General features: G+C 41.8%; 1 protein-coding gene across 9 annotated transcripts in view; it reads right to left on the bottom strand.

Moving 5' to 3' along the window:
- Positions 1–21459, bottom strand: part of slc20a2 (solute carrier family 20 member 2) — a 48157-nt gene that overhangs the window by 5704 nt on the left and 20994 nt on the right. For 6 of the 9 annotated variants that reach the window (XM_085179881.1, XM_085179883.1, XM_085179886.1 and 3 more), the window contains exons 2-10: positions 16141–16723; positions 10748–10888; positions 10118–10203; positions 9296–9392; positions 9001–9120; positions 7640–7873; positions 6846–7464; positions 6506–6691; positions 3508–3592 (exon numbers count right to left, since the gene is read on the bottom strand). In XM_085179881.1, coding sequence (XP_085036007.1) covers positions 3508–3592; positions 6506–6691; positions 6846–7464; positions 7640–7873; positions 9001–9120; positions 9296–9392; positions 10118–10203; positions 10748–10888; positions 16141–16429 — 1857 coding nt within the window. In that variant the 5' untranslated portion in view covers positions 16430–16723. The other 3 variants (XR_014877168.1, XM_085179884.1, XM_085179889.1) reach the window with 3 other exon arrangements.

Raw genomic sequence — 21459 nt, 5'->3', positions numbered from 1 at the left:
TTACAAAAAATACTTTGATACTTTGAATTTAATGTAATTGATATTGATACTGGTAGTAATTGGTATATTAATTGTATCTAAAAGTTGTACTGAGCAACAACAAAAAAAACTTCCACCAAAGAGTACGGCCAGAAAGACACACGAACAAAAGGTGATAACATATCAACAGGTCAGCAGAAAGGCCATGTGCAACCTGCAGCTCTTCAAAATCAGATCAGTTTTCAGTGTCTGTGTTAGTGACTGCAAGCAGATTATAGAGGTTATCACAGAATAAATTAAATTTGGTATCCGTGGAAGCCTGAAATCAGCAGCTCTAGAGTAGCAACAGTCTTTTATTTACTTATTATTAGCATGTAAATATCAAAAAGCACTAAACCTGAGAGCTAGTTAGCTTTTGCGAGTCTGTCTGCAAATTTCAGACTTCCACTTCTTTCTTTTGACAGAAATAACTTCAGAATACAAAAGAGATTTTTGACTAATCCATGTTCAAAGACTCAAAGCGACACACACACAAGCGAGTGTTGGAGTAACGTGCAGTGAGTGGTTTCAGCTCTTAGTGACGCTACAGGTGGGCGGGAGTTAAACCGCGTTTCCCTGCTCTTATATGGCCGCAGCAACATGAGACACCGTCTGTCACACGCTGACTAAATGTGGAAAGTCGGGCCAACAGAGTCCAGCCTGTTCTTTTGGTTTACTAGTCAGTCTTAATAAGACTAAGCTCTACTAGACTCACAAAAATATCTCCCAGAAAAGACATTCAGGTCATGTAGCCTCTCTACTTAGACGCAAGATACTTTGATGTAGCATTTCTTGAATTCTCCTCTTTCCAAAGCAGGGTGTGCATGTGTTGAACAATATTTAACTCAGTGGTCACATTGTTTGTTTGATGGTTTTAGTACCTCAAGCACGGAGCAACAAATTCTGAACTCGGTGTGACCTCAGTGTTCGTATTGTTTTTGAGCTTTTGAAACGAGTCACTGCACATTACCATACCACACCGACCCACACACCCATCCATTCGGTTTAACTTCCACACCCACAGACACACACAAAAAAGACCTGAAAAGAAAAATTATCACTCATACACAACAGAACTTCACTGAAACCGAATGGATGCCAGTGACACAAATACAGACTCTCTCTCACACACGCACGCACACGCGCACACACACACACACACACACACACACAGTGAAGATGTTGACAGATGTTGCTGGCTACTTTCTGAAAACCAAACAATTTAAAATGTCAAAGAGCTGCAAGTCTTGCTAGTGTTTTTTTTTTTTAGTCCAGCATCATCTGTGGACCATCTCCATATTTAAAATAAACAAATAAATAAGAATCACTAAATCATTCAAATCACCACCACGATTATATACCTCTAACCATCAGTAGATTTAGCATTTTAGCAGAGCAGTTGATTATCCAAGGCTTTTAGGAAGGAAACGCGATGGCATTTGGAGGTGAGAAATGAAGATAAGGTATGGATGGCGATGATATTGATGTTTAGACAAATAGATCACCAGTAACTTAAACCCAGTTTTGAGTCTTGTGCAGTTTCCCTTCAGTGGAGCTAACATTTTTGCGTTCCTGTTTTCACTGATTATTGCACGTATGATCTTATATAAGCTAAAAACAAACATTTCAGGTGTTTCATCCAGCTTCAGCTTTACAAGTAGCTAAGAGGCTAACGGCAATAGCTTAATATTTAGTGATATCAATATTATCATCAAACTCTCTACTTGTGTATTTGTTTAACAAATATTCCTAGTTTTTCATCTATTAAAAAAAAACTTTTACTACTAATTTAATAAACAAAAAACAATAAATAAATAAAGATGATATCTATGTATTTGCTGTATGTCTAATAAACATGCACGTAACTGCTTGATAACATTCTTTAATCTAACAAAGCTACCTTTCAGTCAAACTTGGGGTTGTGTTGCTGAAGGAAAACTGCACGAGAAATCAAAACGTCAACTTCGGGAGTTGTGATTGGCTTTGGCGATTGACAGCTACAGGTGAAGCGATGAAGGCGAGCTCCCGGAGGGCTCTCTAGGATGACTTCACTACCAATACCTTGCAGTGGGTGGAGCTTATTGGGATGCCCACATTTGATGCAACAAGCACTGTTAGCGCACTCATTACTTCAATGCAAAATCCGCTGTGAAGATAGATGAGTAGAGAGACAGACAGAGAAAGATGGAGAGGTAAAAAAAAGTGGAAAACAAGTGCGACAGGTTCGGGGGGGGAGGATGGTAGGTATTTGGGAGGTTGAGGTCTGCTTGCGGACAAGCACAGCAGGGTCGAGAACCCACACACCAAACCATGCCAGTGCTAAGAGGGCAAAATGGAAGAGACTTGGTGGAAATGAAACAGAGAATGAGACACCGTGTTGATGGGGGCGGGCAGGGGAGGATTGGGACTGGTGGGGTCCGTCTCAAATTCCTGCCTCGATCTGCTGTTCCTGAAAAGAGCAGGGGAGAGGGGCTGCACACTGCTGCCTGGGGCTGGTTGTAGCGGGCTGGACATGGATTCGTTTTGATCTTCTCATGCACCTCAAAGATTGGTTATCAGTTCCTGCGGAGGATAAGTCTTGTTTATGAGAAAATGAGTGGTATTTACATCGTTTTGACAACAATTTCTACTAACGATGCTGTTACTGTGATCACTGTGGGAAACACTTTACCAAAAAGCAAAGAACTTTAATAATTCCCCTGACTCGTAACTACAGAACTGGAAATATTAGGGTTCATTTTTCATACTCATGAGGATGGAAATGATAGGAATGGCAAATCGGAGCAAAAACAATTAAGCAGAGCTTCTTCTGCTATTTGAAAAGCTGCCTGGAGCGCCCTGTAATAATTAAAGGCAACTCCGACTTACGAGAATTTTTATCGCCTGGATTTCAGTAAATCAGCTAGAGGATAATGTTTAAAGAGATTTTAATGATAAAATTAAAATGTAACCGTAAAACTGGCATTAGGAAATTTAACCGAGTCAGGCTCCCTGCTGATTTCCACAGGAAAATACTTTCTTGCTTTTTTTTCCCCACAACACACCCGACAGTAGGGCCCGTGTTACTGACTTTGTTGGACTAATGTTGCCGTGCTCACGGCTTTCAGCCTAGCTTGTACAAGTGATCACAACAGACAGAAAAGAAGGTCAAAACTAATAAATAAGACCCACATTTTCATAAACTGCAATTATCCTTTTTGTTTTCCTGCCAAAATAATCTGAGCTTTGATTTCTGTGGAGAAATTTAACTAAGAAGCAGAGCACTTGTAGGGAGGTAGGCATAAAATTATAGTAAACTAAAACAGATTTTAGCTAATTATCTCACAACATGACTAAGCACTAATTATAGCTAAAGTGGTGTGTGTGTGTGTGTGTGTGCGATTCTAGCTCAGTCCAGCCCGGCGGCCTGGGAGGCAGTGTGAGGTCCCTGTCCCCTGGAAATGCCTGAAAGGGAGTTGAGAGGCCAGCTGGAAGGCCACTCAGTCATACCTTGCAGTGTGTGGTACTGACAGGGATTCCGATATTGGAAGCGAACACGACTGTGAGTGCAGAAGCCAGTTCAATAGTGAATCCACTGTGGAAGGAAGGGAAGGGAGAGGAAGGGAAGGGGGGAGGGAGCAAAGAGACATTCTTCATTGTGATGTCTTGGATGTTGCTCATGATGGCACGATCTCACTGGCATCCACATATAAAACCATTGCAGAGCGTTCAGCAGTTCTTTAAAGTATACCCAGCACACATTTGAAAAACAGAAATAATATTAAATATCTGACAATGACACACACACACACACACACACACACACACCATTTCTACCAGGTATTACACACCACCAGTGTGTTATTCATAAATGATAGTTTCAGTATGTGATATACAAACAGGCCTTTGTGTTGGTGTGTTTCTGTGCTGCCTTGTGCTTACTAAAAGACAGTTTTTCTAAAGCCACCAGCTGCCTTCAGGACACACACAGAGAAGACATTAGACAATAGAATAAACTTCCAAATCATGAAAGAGGGGAAAAAAATTAAACTAAATGCGTGAAAATACAACTTAAAAAGAGAAAAATGTGGCCTTTTTCTTACTAGATGGCAGCCAATAACATTCGTCAGAAACACTGAGCTAAGGTTCCAGATGAAGATACGACTGAAATTTAAATGTCACTGCAGGCGGAGTGCGGAGTGGTCGAGCAGCAGGAGCCAATCTCTAAGACAGCAGAGCACCAGTGATGTCACCTGATTAATCTTGAACCCAATGGCCACTTGGCCCTAACTCTGTCTGTAGACATGGCCTACAGAAACTGATAGCCATTAGGCAAATGTTAACTGTATTACTTAGACCTGTGCTTTCCCCCAGCTCATGTCAGAATGTAGGAGTAGAGGGTCTTGCAAGAAAGCTACAGAAAAAATTCCCTCCACCTCTCAACAGCAACAATAAACTATACACAACAGGACAAGTGTGCCATATCGACTCATCACAAAGAGATGATGAGTGTTTCTCTATGTTTCTCTGAGTGTTTCTCTGAGTTCTGCTGGTTAAGCTTTGCAGAGCCTGCTAGATCTCCAGCAATCTGTCCCCGTGGTTCTTCAACACCAGAGCTGGGCAGAAGGATGAAAATCCATACTTCAAGTTTCAAAAGTTTTTTTTACTGCTGTGATACATTGCACTTTTTAGGTGTTCGCTGCGGCTGCTAAAATATATTCCCGGGCACATAGACCGCAGACACACATATAAACACTTCCGTGTCCTTGCCCCAAACAAACTTCTTTTCAGAGTGATGCATGGAAACAGACACTGGAGGAAATCAAATCTTTAGAATGGTGAACCAGTGCAAATTTGTCTTTGGGTCCTGGCAAAAAGTCTAAGCTGGTGATGGAAGGAGGGAGATTAAGAGAGAAAGGAGACAGACAAAGAAGAGAGAGCACAAACAAAAAGAGGAGAAATGAGGGAAGGGAAAATAATGAGATGGCGTAGGCGTGAGCGTGAGAAAGAGACTTCAGGGAAAAGGGGAGAAAGAGAAAGAGAAAGAGAGAGAAAGCTCTTTAGGTGAGACGTAAAAAAAAAAAAGATGTAAAGGAATGAAGAAAAAGAAAAAAGCAGGGCACTGAGAAGAAGAAGAGGGTTAACCACAAAAATAGTGATTTACAGGAGTGGGTAGGAAGGAGAAAGGAGGACGGGAGGAAAAGAAAAGTGCAAGAGTCAGACTGGCGTCCCTCCCTGCGGTTGGAGAAGAGAGGCTACGGTTCCCACTGTGGCCCTCCCTCACCCCTCCTGCTCTACTTCTCTTCACCCAGAATGCCAAACAGCTTCCTGCAACCCTGTGTGATGTTCCTGCCAGGCAACAAAACACAGCCACACACACACACACACACACACACACACACACACACACACACACACACACCTCAAAACGCCTTGCTGGAACAATTAGACCCTAATGTGCATGCATGCTCGGACACATACAGTACATTCAATGCAGGGTGACTTGCAGAGTTCGGTTTCCTCAGCACACAAACAACTCTGTGGTATGCACAGACACACACGCGGGCACGCACGCACACACACACGCAAACCCTTCATCTTATGCGTGGGAAGAGAAGAGAGAGAGGAAGAAGGAGACTGAAGTCAAGGACAGAGCAACAGCACGGGTTTGTGGATGTGAGACGTCTACTGCTCAGGTTATCAGACAGCCAGTGTCCTAAGGCTTTGTTTGTTGTGGTCCGAAAGTCTACTTGTTTATTCATAATCTTTATGTAATAGGTCAAAAAAATCTGAGAAAAAAAATGCACTACTATTTCACTCCCCAGGCACCATTAAGATACTATTATTAAAGCAGATTTCTGTAAAAAAGTAGTAAGAATTATTTCTAGCAAAGTCTGGGATGATTCCCAAAATCATAAATAGCGTGCTTAATGCTGAGATCAAGATTTATTTATCACCAAATTTTTATTTATACGTTTATAGCAGGAAAAAGTAATAAAAAAAAAAATCCATTCAGTCTTTGTATTTTACCTAATAAACTCAAACGTAATGGATTTGAACACACAGATCTTTTCACTTAAACGATCTGTCTGACCTCTGATGATAAACATGAGTACACATCAACACTGTGTGTGCAGGTCACTCCCTGGCAGACAGTGAGGGAAAATCAGAACATTCATGAGTTACACAACAGACAAACTGCTTTATGCATTTTGCTGTCTGCACATGGAGTACTAAGTATCTTCTGATTGTTCATTTGCCCTTTACTGCCCTTAAGACATTGTGCATAAGCATTCTAATACGGCTGTGGGAAAGTAAGTACTCACCATGGAGGCTGGGAGCCCTCTATGAACTTGTTTGTGTCAGCGGGTTGAGGCTCTTTGGAGCGCGTAAAACCCAAGCATGGTGGATAGTTCACCTCTGCAGCACAACTCTCCTTCAAACGCACCCAACCGCATCCACAGACACGCACATGTGCACTCACTCTCCTGTGAGGTGACTTTCTCACCTTGAGGGGGTGATGGGCGTGAGGTCCTTCCCCATGGTCTGGATGACACGGCGGCCCCATACCCACAGGCCGGCACAGATGCCTATACCACCGTAAAACAGCAGCCAGATAGGAGTGGCAGCATCCTGCATCACACCGCCCTGTTCATAGATCATCCACAGTGCCACCAAAGGCCCAATGGCATTACTACAAACAAGAAAATAGATAAAAACCTTATTCGGGCATTATATACTCAAGTCCAAAGAGCAGCGTGAAGATGATTTTTATATTTAGTTGACAGAGAAATGTACTCTGGACCATAAAGGTCGCTATCTGTCATGCAACACGTAGGGGGCAGCACCTGACATCGTTGCCTCCGTGGGCGAAAGAACCGAAGCAGGCGGTGAGGATCTGCAAGAAGTGGAAAAGCAGAAACACCTCAGGTTTGTCCTTCTCCTCCTGATCCTCCAAGTCGTCTGGCCCTGGAGGTGCAGCCCCTTCTTCCTCCACCCCTTCCAGGTCTGTGGCAAGCTTCATCTCCACTCCGCCCTCCTCGGCCTCGATCTCAGCCTCGGCCACGGCGTTACAGTACGATGAGTAGCTGTCGTAGCGTATCCGCTTTTTGGAGTAAGACACGCTGTTGCTCCTGCCGCCTCCCTCACCAACCAGCTTTTCACTGTCCTCGCGTGATTCGGAGCGCATCGGCTGGACGGGCATGCCGCATATTGCCGCTGTGTAGCAGGTGTAGCTGTTGTTGCGGCGCAGCAGGCGGTAATTGTTGTCAGGCGGGCCGGCGTTGGAGCGCTCGCTGTCATCCATGCGGCCCAGGTGGATTTTGTGAAGCAGGTCTTTGTACAGACCCGAGTCTTTGTGCACCGTGTGGTACACCTGGCCATCGCTACGCATGTGGCCATCGAAGCTGAAGCTGCCGTTAGAGATGGGGGATTTGAGGCTGCCGTTCGTCATTGAGTGTGTCCGACCTGGAAGACAGACGGTTAATGAAAAGTCTGCGTGGGAGCAGGATATTAATGATGATGACCGACGAGTTTGATCTCCATTAATGGCAAGTTTATTTATGCTAATAAGTATTAGCGTATAAATAAAGCTATAGTTACTCCCCTCTTATCAAATATTATTATAAATGTCCAGTTGTACCATACACCCTGCCGTTTGGCAGGATAGTGCCTCCATTCGCCAGGTTGGTGAGCTCGCTGCTGGATTCGCGGGTGACCCGGTCACTGCTGCCGCCTGTGAGCGGCATCACAGCCTCATCTGTGCCCTTCGCCCCTGGTAACTCTTTGAAGACGGGGCTCTCCTCCTCCTCTTCAGGGATCTTGTCCAGGCTCTCATCAGAAATCCTCGACAGAGCCTGCTCTTTCTTTAAACGACCTGGAGGAGATCAAGCAGCAGTTGAAAGAGCACCGAGTTAGGACATTTTTGAAGGTTGTTTTAAATCCATCATGAAAGGAAGGCCACAACTGTATTGTGGCAGCCTTTTATTATTAAAGGATTTCAAGAAAACCAATCTGGATGGCAGCCAGTTAAGGAAGCAAAAAAGGGGAAAAAAAAAAGATTAGAATTTATTTGTAACTTTTCACGCTTAAAAAAAGCTGTTGCTTCTGCTTTCAGGTTCAGGAGACAAAACTTCTGACAAGAAACAGATGATCTAAATTATTCCAGTGCCTACCCGACTCTTTGAATACCCTAGTGGAGAAAAAAAAAACCCAATCAGAGTTATGACCTGTTTTATTTAAGTGGATGCAGTAATATCCAGATTAGCACCAATAATTTTACCTGTAATCCTCGCAGGCATTAGGGGGTTCATGACACGGTCACACAAACCATGAGTCAATGGAAAAAAACATTTATTTTTTTGGCCTAAACATAGATATTATTTTTCATGGCTTATAAATACCACTCGGCTTCTTATTAAATTTTATTTATATTTCTTTATAGTGCAAAGCATTTCTGACATCAATCAGATTTTTGGATCAAGTGTTTGAGCTCTTACACAAAGAACCTTTTATTTATCCAGCACAACGTTAAAATAAACAGAGCTGTGCCTTGTCTTTAGCCACCACTGTCTACTTTTTCCAATGTTTTAATTTTCTGTGTCATGAGTTTTACAGCGCTGCCTGCTTTGCTGTGGGCTGGTTTTCCCATTAGGGAAACAATTCCCAGCCCTGATCCTGAAAGCTTTCTACACTGCAGGCCACGATCTTAGCCTCTTTCATCTGACCAAGTAGCTCTACGCCCAAAATCTAAGTGGAGCACTGGAGAGTTCACAGGGATTTTTCTGGTGGCTTTAGTGCCTCTGGCAGAGGCCAACAAGAAAGCACATGCCCTGGCTTCCGTTGTTTGGTGTCAGAGCGTTTTCACATGGCGTGAGAGAGACAGACTGGACACACACACACACACTTGTATGGATATCCTTGTGAGGACATTCATTTACATAAAACCAAAAGCCTAAACACAACACTTACCCTAACCCTAAACCAAATTTAACAAATACTTACTTGCAATCTTTCTCCTCATCCAGGGACAGACCAATATCCAGACCAGAGCTGCGCAGACCAGCGAGCCAGCTAAAGTGATGAGAAAGATGGCCCACACCGGTAGCATCTCCAACCCAAGTACTGCAGTTAATGAACACACATTAAAATAAATAAATAAATAAATCATGTACTGACATCACACATTCAAGAGGAATTTTGAGCAAACTAACAAGCGCTTCCATCCCCGAGGTGATAATTTGATCATACACTGGTGTCAGGTTAAATAATCAGAGATATACTGGGAATAAGCACTTACATGGAGCTCCAGTATACATGATGGAGAATGTGTTGATACCAATGGTGGAGGCGTAGAAGAGGGGCAATGCTCGCAATCCGTTTGGAACAGAGTCATCCTGTGAAGTCAAAAAGGAAATGCAACAATAATGATAATAAATCATAAAACAAAACATGTACAACACAATAAAATATTAGCTAAAATGAGAACACGATCATATGCAGTCAACGATAGGAGAGCATCTTCTGGCTAAAAGTTTAGCTCAGGTCAATTTAAAGGTGTGGAGTAATATTCCATCTTGCACAACCATGGCTTGCTTTTATCCGAAGGTTAATAATTAATATGACTAAAGAGGCAGGTGAAATGTAAAATGACACTAAATGGGATGTGGATTTTACAGAAGTAACAAATCTCAACCCTGCAAACACAAAACAGAAAGATTGAATATTCGGATGCAAATAGCCTGCAGACGCAAAAATGAACTCATTCCTAATTTGACCCATCTATGCAGTAACACCGGCCCAAACGGCAAATCGTCCCGTGACTCACTCATATATAATCCTGCAGTCGTGACCCTCGGATGATCTGCAGCACTTCCTAGTCTGCCAGAGCTTTCCCATTACATAACAAATACGCGGGTGTTGCCATATCAAATGGGTTTTTATCTGTGCTCAAGTTCTTTCAGACAAGTTGGGCGTACACGTGTAAGTCTGTCTCCAATTTCTTATATTAAAATTACCAGATTGGCAGCTAAGTGTGAGTGCGGACAGTGCAACGGCTGCAAATGCAAGGGCAGCGTCACAAAACTGAACACAGCATTAGTTGAAAGTGATGTGCGCCTACCTTGTTGAGGATGAAGTGTCTGATGAGCATAAAGAGAAGTCCAGACATGATTCCAGAGAGCAAGGGGGAGATGAACCAAGATGCCACTGAAGAAGAATTGAAAAATGTTAATGAGGAAACGACAGGAGAGCCTTGCCAACTCTCTACAACTAGAAATTCTGTGTTTTAATAGTTTTTTGTGTTTTTAGCCATCAGTTCTCTTCCTAAAATGAATTCCAAGTCATTTCATTTATGCGTTATGTATTTAAGTATGACAATAAATCCCAATAACCAGTTTTATGGTGACGTGAGAGTTTATTATTCTTTAAAGTATGCATTATTATTGGATGCTGAGCTCGAGGATGCTGTATGATGTATGACAGAGGCTCTTAACAAGGAAGAAATAGGTTTATCTGCCTAAACTAAACTCAATAAAGTACTGGGTATAAAGTGAGTCATGTACTTGGAAACACAATCTGAAGATTGTTGTTTACTAAAAACCTAGAAACCTTTCTAAAAATCTAACTCCACTGGGCATATCTCAGAGTAGTTTCTATTCCATCAGGTTTCACTGGAAAATGGGGCAGTTATTATAGGCACGCACACAGACACACAGACACACACTACTTTGATACAATCTTCTGTCATTACCAATCTTGACAAGCTGCATCCACTGTACTCCCTTTGTGCCGATGGCTACCATAGAGAAGCCGATGGTGGCGCCAACGATGCAGTGAGTCCCAGAGATGGGGAGCTTGAGGAAGGAGGCGATTAGCTGCCAGACGGCTGACCCTGTGACCAAAACAGAGACAAAAATCTAACGTTTAGCTTAGTTTATTTATTTGTCCGCCTCCATGCACAAAAACAATCTCTTAGGAAAATTAGCAGTTAATTCCCATCTGCAGTTTGTGTGACATCATGTAACATCTTAAATGAGGGCCTGAGAGTGCCATTGGAAATTCCAAATGACTCCCTTAAGTTTGCAGTGTTTATAGAAGCTGGGACAAAAGTATAATCTGAAAACTACACTAGGCTTTGTTTACCCCTCCTTTAACAAAGACTGCTATTCAAAAATTGCTCAATGATGTGAGTAATTGCAGTGTTTGTGACATAGAAGATTATATATATTTAAAAAAAGGAATATTTTAAGATCCAGTCGTGAGAAAAAGTTTCGAAATAATCACTCAAATATGTCTTCTAAATCACTACATTCATTAGAGACAAATATTTTAACTAAACCAATAACACAGACAAAGTTCAACACAGAGAGTAGTTACTCATGGCCCAAGCTGGAAACCCGAAAAGAACATCTGAGACTAAGACTTTAAAAAGCTCATTAAAATCAGGAAAAACTGGAAGTGTGGGTTTATAGAGGTACCTCTGTCTATAAATAAAGTCATAAAATGTGTGTAGTGAAAGAGCACCCCGTCAAATCACTGAGGAAACAGTGAATTTGAAAATTACAAGATAACTTTAGGGGCAGCAGATCATGACCTGCAGCTCTGGAGATTTTGGGTGATGTAAGCAGACAAGAACCCAAAGCGCACAGAGTGAAACAACAACAACAGAGCTGCTGAAAAAAGAAAATTTGTTGCCGAGGCTAAGCCAGAGCCTTAACCTTAATCTAACTGAGATGCTGTGGCATAACCTGAAGGGGGCTGAGGACAGGAATTAAGAGGGGCTGAAACAGTTTTACAGCAGAGGTATTATATGAGGGATGACACAACCTGCCTCCAAAGAGCCAGTCAAAAGCTGAACCAGGAAACTGCACTGACTCATGCACACAGCTGAGGTTCACAACAGTTTCAGCCGAGTGGCGCTAGGGAATGTGTATGTGTAGAAAAATGTGTACCATTTCTCTCGGCTTACATTTCCATAAATTGAGTTAGCATGGTGTCTGTTCAGTGCTCCGGTAAGTAGAGCTAGAAACACTCATTGAGTTAGCTGTTAAGTACTGTTTTGGGTGTACATAGTACACTTATAACCTGCAGGGGGGGGGGGGGGGGGGAGGCAACCTTTTAAAAACTTATTTTGGCTGGAGATTTTATACATGCGGTTGTTTTCATTATCCTAGAGAATAATAATAGGACAAATCATTGTCAGCCCTAAATTAGACTTTAAACTCCAGCAAAACACCAAAGCCTCCAGTACACAAGAAGCACTGGAGGAAGTTTTAACAATAGGTTAAAACTTCTTTAATTATGCATGAACAATATGCCAGTTAAAATGTTTCTCCAACAGTGACCTGTGGCAGCCAGCCACACCTGAATTTTCATCTCCTTGGGAATCCCCTGTGCATAATGCTGCCCTTTTTAAATCAACATTTGCCAGCAGTCTGTCATCAAAATGGTATTGTCCTAATGGGAGACCCATTGTTTTCTGCTTTTACTGAAATGGTGGTGTGCGAGTCTCCAGTTGATACTCAACAATTCCTCTTTATGTTTCACTTCGAGAGTTTTGTTTTCCTGCGGCTCTTAGGAAATACTTACAATGCTGCAAGGTTAGCTAACATTTGCAAAGCCCCAATAAAATTTGATCTGAAAATACATTAAAAAAAAAAAAAAAACTTTGTGCAGTGCCTTTCATGTACAGTAAGAAAGTGAGTGAGGTGCACTGCTTAATAACAGTAATTATGATACATACATGAGGATTGGTGCATGTCACAAGTACCAGCTGAGCCCAGGATAATATATAGAGCTGGGCGATATAAGATTTTTTCATATCACGATATGTTTTTTTCATTTCAGGCGATAACGATATATATTGCGATATAAGCCAAATAACTATATTTGTAAAATTTAAATGTGCCGTTGCTCACAAGTAAAATGTGAAATAATCTGCAGCTTGTTTTGATTTAAATATTTATTTCCCATAATACGTTTACAGTGTGCGCTACTCTGTTTTTTGTCAGGCTTGAAATAGCCGAAATACCTTCACACTACGGAACTTCTATGGCTCTTCCGTTCGACAATCTCTCCGGCAATGGAATCCGGCATCATCTGTTTTCTCTTCGGTAACCTTTGGTCACACTCTCGGTTGATTTTCCTCTAGTCGGCACACTCATTTCCTCCATTACCCGGGTGGCACGGTGGCTGGCTGCTTCCCAAACAAATACACATGCGCGGCTTGGCACTTGTGCTGTACGTAACAAGTCACGTGACGTGACGCTGCGGCTGTGATTGGTTCGGCTCCGCGCTACTTAATTTGGATTGGCTGTCCTTTTTTTTTTTTTCTAAGAGGACAAGAGCGGCGAGGTCTATAGTAGTGATGGTAAATTTGATTCTTTTTACTGAATCGAGTTGTAATGAGTCACTCACCAAAGTGAATCGGGTTTTTTGAGTCATTTGATTCACTGAGTCAGTTGACCAGAGAGTGCAAAAAATTTACATTTTCACTCAAACTTAATTTGTTTCTCTTTTCATGTAAATCCCACTGCTAAGATGAATGATTCTAAAAAAACAACAACTATTTTATAGAGCAAAAAAGAGCAAAAACATTTCTAAAATTAAGCAATTTCCTATCAAAATTGCTTAATAAACATTTATTTTGTTTATTTGTATTTTATTAGTATTTTCCTTAAATGTGTTAAATATATATTTTCTCATCTAAATGTCCACTGAGCTGTGAGCCAGGGGGCGGTAATGCACCTTAACATTGGTTGCCAACCAAGAAGAAGAAGAAGCTGTGAGCCAGGAGGGAGGGGGTGAGTGAGTGATTCGTTCGCTCGCTCTATGATTCAGCACAGGAGGGAGGGGGTGAGCGAGTCCTGAGTGATTCGCTTACGCTTACGATTCAGCACAGGAGGGAGGGGGTTAGTGAGTCCTGAGTGATTCGTTCCTCTATGATTCAGCACAGGAGGTAGGGGGTGAGCGTGTCCTGAGTGATTCGCTTACGCTTACGATTCAGCACAGGAGGGAGGGGGTGAGTGAGTGAGTGATTCGTTCGCTCGCTCTATGATTCAGCACAGGAGGGAGGGGGTGAGCGAGTCCTGAGTGATTCGCTTACGCTTACGATTCAGCACAGGAGGGAGGGGGTTAGTGAGTCCTGAGTGATTCGTTCGCTCTATGATTCAGCACAGGAGGGAGGGGGTGAGCGAGTCCTGAGTGATTCGTTCGCTCTATGATTCAGCACAGGAGGGAGGGGGTGAGCGAGTCCTGAGTGATTCGTTCGCTCTATGATTCAGCACAGGAGGGAGGGGGTGAGCGAGTCCTGAGTGATTCGCTTACGCTTACGATTCAGCACAGGAGGGAGGGGGTTAGTGAGTCCTGAGTGATTCGTTCGCTCTATGATTCAGCACAGGAGGGAGGGGGTGAGCGAGTCCTGAGTGATTTGCTTACGCTTACGATTCAGCACAGGAAGGGAGGGGGTGAGTAGCTCAAATGTGCTGTTAGCATGTTAGCAGAGCGATGCTACTGTGAACCGAGGAGCTATTTTCTTGATGTGAGCTTCTACTCAGGGTTTTTTCTTCCAGTTCAGAGCAGAAATGCTTTTGTTAAGAAACTGGCTGTTGTTTCCCCCCCCCCCCCCCCCCCACAATTTTAATTATAAGCTAGATATATTTCTACTAAGCGAATTAGTTTGCTAACAGAAACAGGGATGAGTCAGTGAGTCAGTTGGGCTTGTGAATCATGATTCACGAGTCAGTAAAGTGATTCTCGAGTATTGAACGATTCGTTCACGAATCGAACATCACTAGTCTATAGCAATAGTTTAATTTTTCTATCAGAAAAAGTTATTTCGCAATACATATCGTTATCGTTCTATCGCCCAGCTCTAATAATATACATAACATTATTGTTAAATTCAAATTCATTTCTAAGCCTTTTATAAAGTTCTATGTCTGCATTAAGCTATACAGAGTTTTTAAAGATCAAAAGTGGATTTCGGGAGGATTAGCAGGGCCTAATTTGTGACATGGTAAATATTGAACAATACATATCAAAGTAGTTTATATGAGGTAATAAATAAGACATTGTTGAAGTTTAAAAGTTTATTTTACAACTTGACAGGTGAAACTGAAGCATTTCTTCTTTAATATATACCATATATTACTGCAATGTGCAAATCTTTTAGGCATGTGAGAAAGATTTCTAAAGTAAAGAGCTTTTATTTATTATTTCACTAGGAAAAAGCATGTGTTGTTGTAATCCTAGACGGACAGGATGATGTTGACATCAGGAAAACTGCTGTAGGAATACTTGATCGTGTGGCTGAATGGCTGAAAATAGATCTTTGGCTCTGTGTGACCCTTCGCTGGATAAGGATCTAAACTTGTAGTGCCTAAAACACTGGAGTGATGGGGGGAGGGGGGCACCTTTGGTAACACATTTTTCATCTATGGAGTGAAAGTCGCAGGAGTTTCTCTTGGCTGCAACTAGCATCACAACTAATATTAGCAAATGAATCAACTTTTAAAGATTTCTTTTCTCGTTGAAAATTTTCAGGAAAAAAAAGATCGCCGATGCAACAAAGTCAAATGTCTCTCTTCCATCGTGGCTCATTCAAAAGCCTTTTAACAGTCTTAGAAGACAGAAAAGAAAAATACATTTAAGCATCTCTAATAAAAAGCATTTACAGACTGTTTTCAGAGCTACTGACAACTATTATTCTTATTTCCAGTCTCATGGTTGTTTCCTGTTTGTTAACAGTTGTTTAGCAGCTATAACATCAAAAAGTCAAACATGTTCTCCACTTATCGTGTTTGTTACAAGTTTTGATGAAGTCTGATGTGATTTGTAAAGGATTAAATAAAATAATGAATCCTAAATTTCATCAACATCCAAGTTTTTTTTGCACATTCAAGTTACTTCAAACTTCATTCAGACATGCGACAGGTTCCAAATATTACAAAAAAAAAACAATCACTGGGTCTATTTAGTAGAAGTGCTATTGTGGCTTTTACATTAAATTGACTCTGGTGCTTATTCCAGCATGGCCTAAAACTGTCCATCAGATAAACATAAGGATTTGCATGTCTAAAATGAGGCTTAAGACATTAGCGGCAACTGCATCACTCAGTGGATGTAAGAGCAAATTCAACTTACCAACCATGGCGCTGACCTCGCCTGCCATGAGCACGGGCACCGTGTCATTGTAGAGGCTGACATCTATGATGCCCTTCCGAATCGTCTCTCCCACTTTGGCCCCGAGCAACATTGAACCCAGCGTCTCAAAGATGGATGCCAGGATGCAGGCCTGCTTCAGAGTGACCACGCCGGATCCCACTGCTGTGCCAAATGAATTGGCCACATCATTAGCTCCAACTGAAAATGCCAGGACGAAGGCAATGATGAAGCCAATAACCACCATCCACAGATACGACTCCAGATCCATCTTGATATGATTTCAGGTGAGAAAAATATGCAAAGAAACAAAAATCCTGCTTAAAATATCTACAAAAAAAGAAGAAGAAAAAAAAAAAAGATGAAGTGCTCTGTGCGTTTTTAGCGGAGGACTTGGTAAGCCCACACCTTCTCTTCGTCCCCTGGTTATAAAGAGTCTGAGGGGAGAAGCACAGCCGCTAACTAAGCGTTTGGAGCTCAGTCCAAAGATTGGAGGTTAGTGATGGTGGGAGCAGAGAGCATTCCATAGCTTAGTGTGAGACAGTCGGTCTGCACGTTCTTTCACCTGCCGGAGAAAAGAGAGAGAGGAGAGACAGAAACAGATTAGTGTCATAAGCTATGATTACTCTTTTTCAACACCTCCTGACAACACCTCCCTGTGACTTCCTCAGAAAACCAAAAACAAAGAAGTCTGGGTGGGACTAGGAGAGAGGGGAGGGGAGACGCACATAAATGAAAGATTCAGGATAGATGATGATGAAGCAGAACTGGCTTTGATGAAACAATGATAGCACTCCAGTGCACTCCAGTGAGAAAAGCTGAGGACATCTCAGATATCTACAATAGGAAATCACAGTCTGCACTTCAAAGGAATCAAATCAGATCGTGCAGAGGGTTTGCTGTCAGCACTGACACTATAAAAAGATCACCGTTTCCAGAATGAGACATGAGCAATGCTCCGAACATTAGAAAGGATAGTATCATTTTATCACCGCGCACCAGGGCAGCTGACAACCTTTGCCACACATTCAGACAATCTCAGATAGGAGTTTACAATTTACTTAGTTTTAATGTTCAACCACACAAAAAAAGAAAAATCACACCATCTGTTATTATTTTAATCCGACACAGTGATGCCAACAGTGAAAACAGAATTTTTAAGTATTCTATGAAACGTAGAACCCATTAAAACAGAAATGTTAGTCATAAAGTTGCTTCCGTGGCAGCCCCGTAGATGTTTTCTTGCCAGATTTACATTATAATTGGCTTCCAATCTGTGCTCCTTTAGCCTCAGCGTCACTATAGTTGTGCTTGCCGGGCAACACTGAAAGGTACACGAGTTTTGTAACCAGCTTTGGAGTACAAGTTCAAACAGAACCAAATGCTCTGGTGCAGCGCAAAAAAGAAAAACGTGGTGCGTTTAAGTTAAGACTGCAATGCAGCAACAGCATCTGCGCTGATGTTCTACTGCTGCTCGAGGTGGGAGTAGTTCACAACATTGCACCTTTGCAGGTCAGATAGCAATTTATAATACATTTCTTGAGCGGACTTACAAGACTCTTCTTTTCTGATGTGAATAACTATAAAATAAAACTATTAAGCCCATATTTCCTAATTTCTCTCTAAAATAAAAAGTATCGTTCTGGGGGTGAGGTGGGGGCGGGGTGTTTTCACAGTTAACCTCAAACAGTCTGGAACAGTTTCATTTTTTCTCTCTTCTGTTTTTTTGTAGCCGTAACAGTTTTAATTGTGAGCTGTATTTCAATAATTGGATTTGTTACACTACTAAAAGTCATTTAAAAAGAATTTTTGTTTGTGGATGATCAGGTGCTGATGATGTTTACCTGTTAAAAAGCCGATCGCATCCACTTAAAGCTGGCCTCACCACTGTTCCCCAAGGCTTACACACAACAACAACAACAGCGACATGCTTTAAAATCAGATGATGAGGCCACCTACTACGAAGCCTCCTAAGAGGCCTCTATGCCGCAAATGACTTTGCTTGGGTTTTTAAGTTTGTATCTTCATGGGGACCAATGACAGCCTACTTCCTTCTATGGTTAAACCTGGGGGGGGGGGGGGGGGGGGTGTTCTTTTATGGGGAAGCATTAAATGTAAACAGCTCTTGGCATAAACCGACTGCATTCTCCTTGGGTGGGGGGCAAGCAGCTCCTTTCTAAATAGCCTGTGGCCAGTTACGGCTCCCTCCTCCCGACCGAGAACTCCATCTGGAACAGTCGGTGTCACGCACTCTTAGCCTTTATCCTTTGCAGAACCACAACAAACACATAAAAACATGATAATTTGTCTTTTGATCAAGACCTCCTGGAATAGGGATCCATTAGTGACACTAAAAATGATTACGTCGCTGCTGATTTGAAAAATAAGTGGACACATTTCTTGGTTTTCTCACAGCAAAATCACAGAAGTGAAGGTGAGGAGAGCTCAGAGGCTGCCAAATCTCAAACATAATGAGTAAACAATGACTTGATGATGTACTGACCCCCGAGGTGAAATCCTCTCCAGTGAGAGAAACACATCTGAGCACAAGTTCAGTGCGTCTTGGCCAAATTTTTATGTATTATTGTAGGGTCTACCTTACAATATAAAGTGCCTTGAAGTGACTGTTGTTGTGATTTGGCGCTGTATAAATAAAACTGAATTGAATGAATTAAAAAGTTAAAGAAACCAAGCTCGTGGACTTGTGTCCATCGGCATAACGAATGAAAATTAATAATGAACGATAAAAAAAGGCAATATAATGTGGGGCATGATTTTATCTCTGATTACTTAATTGCTTCCCGACTCATATCTGCTGCTTGTAATTATGTCAATTCATAATAAAAGGCAGTTTAATAAAGGCCGCACCAATATGAAAAGCTACCCTAAACTGATTTCTCACCGAATCTTTATTGAATAAGTTAAAGAATCCATGTGTGGCAGCTTGTTTCATGCCATTGAGTAGCGCTCTCTAAAAATGTTTTCTGCAGTCAATGTATTGACTCTGGCAAAGTCTGCAGGACTAACAGGAGACTGTGTAAATGTTTATTCCGGGGAGCACTGCTGCCACAAGACGACCACATCACACACCAGAGTCAAACACGAGCGTCCAGCAACACACAGAGCCAGGCAATGCTCAGAAGAGATGTGCAGCCAAACACATCTGCAGCAAAAGCAGACTGAACGTCCTGTGCCTTAGGGTGACATGGAAGAAAGTTAAGAGAGTGATTTGAGCGCGGGTGTGATCTCTAGGTCAGCTTGTCATAATTTTATTGAGTATGTTCTAAAAGAAGAAACTCAACATGACCGACCCTTAGACTGAAGTTCACACACAGCCACTCCTAGCTGTGTATATAAAATCTAAAAACAACGACACTTTGTGATGTCCGTGACAACACCCGCTAAAAATGACCAAAGTACAGCGCATTTCCAGAACAAACACCTCCCTGTTGCTCTCCATGTCTGATTTCTCACCTGTGACATTTGACGGCAGCGAAATCTGCACTGAACATCTAAGACGCGGGGCAGGAACGATCACGCTTTTTCCCAGATGACCCCACGTCCTTGAACACAACTCAATAATCCTACCACGACCTGGAGTATGCATTGATTTGGACCCAGCCACTTCAGTTTCATATTCATGTGTGTGATTCAAGCTAAATGGACTGTCTGGCTACATGACCTTCAGAATGAATCTTTACAGTTTTTGCCTGAAAGCAAAATAAAAACCGCTGCACGGTGTGTCATACAACCTGCTATCTTTCCATTTCATTGCCATTTACCAAGAGCGGCCCTTCGGTAATTCACTTGTAACAATCAATGAATAATTCATGTAAAATATGCGCTCAGTATTAGCGGAATAAAATAGAAGCAAGGACGGAGCAGAACCACAATGCAAATTGATGCACTGCAAATGTAATTGCAATTGCTTTTTGCTACCTGGATAAGAATGAACTCCGTGACGTTTCTATTTTGCAGGTCATTGGGATGCAGGGAAGTAACTAGGTGATGAAACAGTAGCATACAGAATTTAATTTGAAAATTGGCAGCAGAGACAGGAAATCATATAACTGTTCAAACAACTTAGAAGAAATGTTTGAGATAAGGTGCACACAGGAAGGAGTCTGACCCGCTTTGTTAAGGAAACTAATGCACAGGTGCCATTTTGATAAAAACACTGAGTCCGTTTAAAACAACAAAAACTTGGAAGTCCAGCTCATATTTATATGATGTGATTTTTATCTGCCAAAATGAAGCATCCTGTTTCCAACACAGCTCAGGTGAATCATTTAAAAACTTTAAAAACTGTGCCGCTGCCGCTCTCCAAGGTGCTGATCCTGAGACCACCAGGGATGACTGAGGTGACTTTGATAGGTTTTTTAAGAGCAAGAGCAATATTCAGGTCACGATTAATGTGCCTGAGAAATGCTGGAATTATAAGGGAAAATTCGGGATACAGTGGCCCTGAATAGTTTCAGATGAGTATGAAGAGTTGATTAACAGGCACCATTTCCACAAAGGATGTTGTATGTTCGATATAACGATATATATCGGATGACGATATAAAAACATCTATCGTTTCATTTTACGCTATGTTTGTTTTGTGGTGTCGCAAAATAAACTGTTTACGGCAATATTTTTTCATCGTTTTTGATGGTCACTGTAGTGGCTATATTAATTTCTTAAAGTTCTCTCTTTCTCTTATATTTTATATAACCACACTATGGACGGACAAGCGCCTGCTTTTGTGCGTTGTGGTTAGCAACAACCACAGTAACAGCATCGCATGTCCGCTTGTTTATGTTCCCCATAAACCTTTCACAATAAAGCTCAAGATCCTGTTGAGACTTTTCAAAATAAACTGAATCACGCGAAAGAGCAGATAATTTACGGATGAGAATTAAAAAAGAGCCGCCAGGTGCTAAAAAATAAACCTTAGACTCAAACGTTAGAACAGGCTTTTCCCCGCAGCACACCGTGTAATAAATACTCACAAAGAAAACGGCGGTCGTTACAACTTATGTCTAAAAATGTATAGTTTCATGCATCGGTTAAAACACTCGACTCCAGCTACAACACTTCCCGCAAGTCGAGCTGCCCGAGATTCACAGAATTTACAGGAAATGTTACATTTTTGTGATTTATATCGTAATTGGACGATAGAATTCTTATATCAGGATATGAGATTTTGGCCATATCACACAGCCCTATATCATATGTATAATACCTTCATTTTGTTTGTTTTGTCTGTTGAAATTTATCATTTTTTGCATCAAAATGTTTCCAGTTGGTACATGGCCA

Source organism: Neolamprologus multifasciatus, chromosome 12, assembly GCF_963576455.1.
Source record: "Neolamprologus multifasciatus chromosome 12, fNeoMul1.2, whole genome shotgun sequence".
Taxonomy (NCBI): domain Eukaryota; kingdom Metazoa; phylum Chordata; class Actinopteri; order Cichliformes; family Cichlidae; genus Neolamprologus; species Neolamprologus multifasciatus.
The sequence above is the reverse complement of the archived record's forward strand: the minus strand, read 5'-3'. Positions and strand labels throughout refer to the sequence as shown.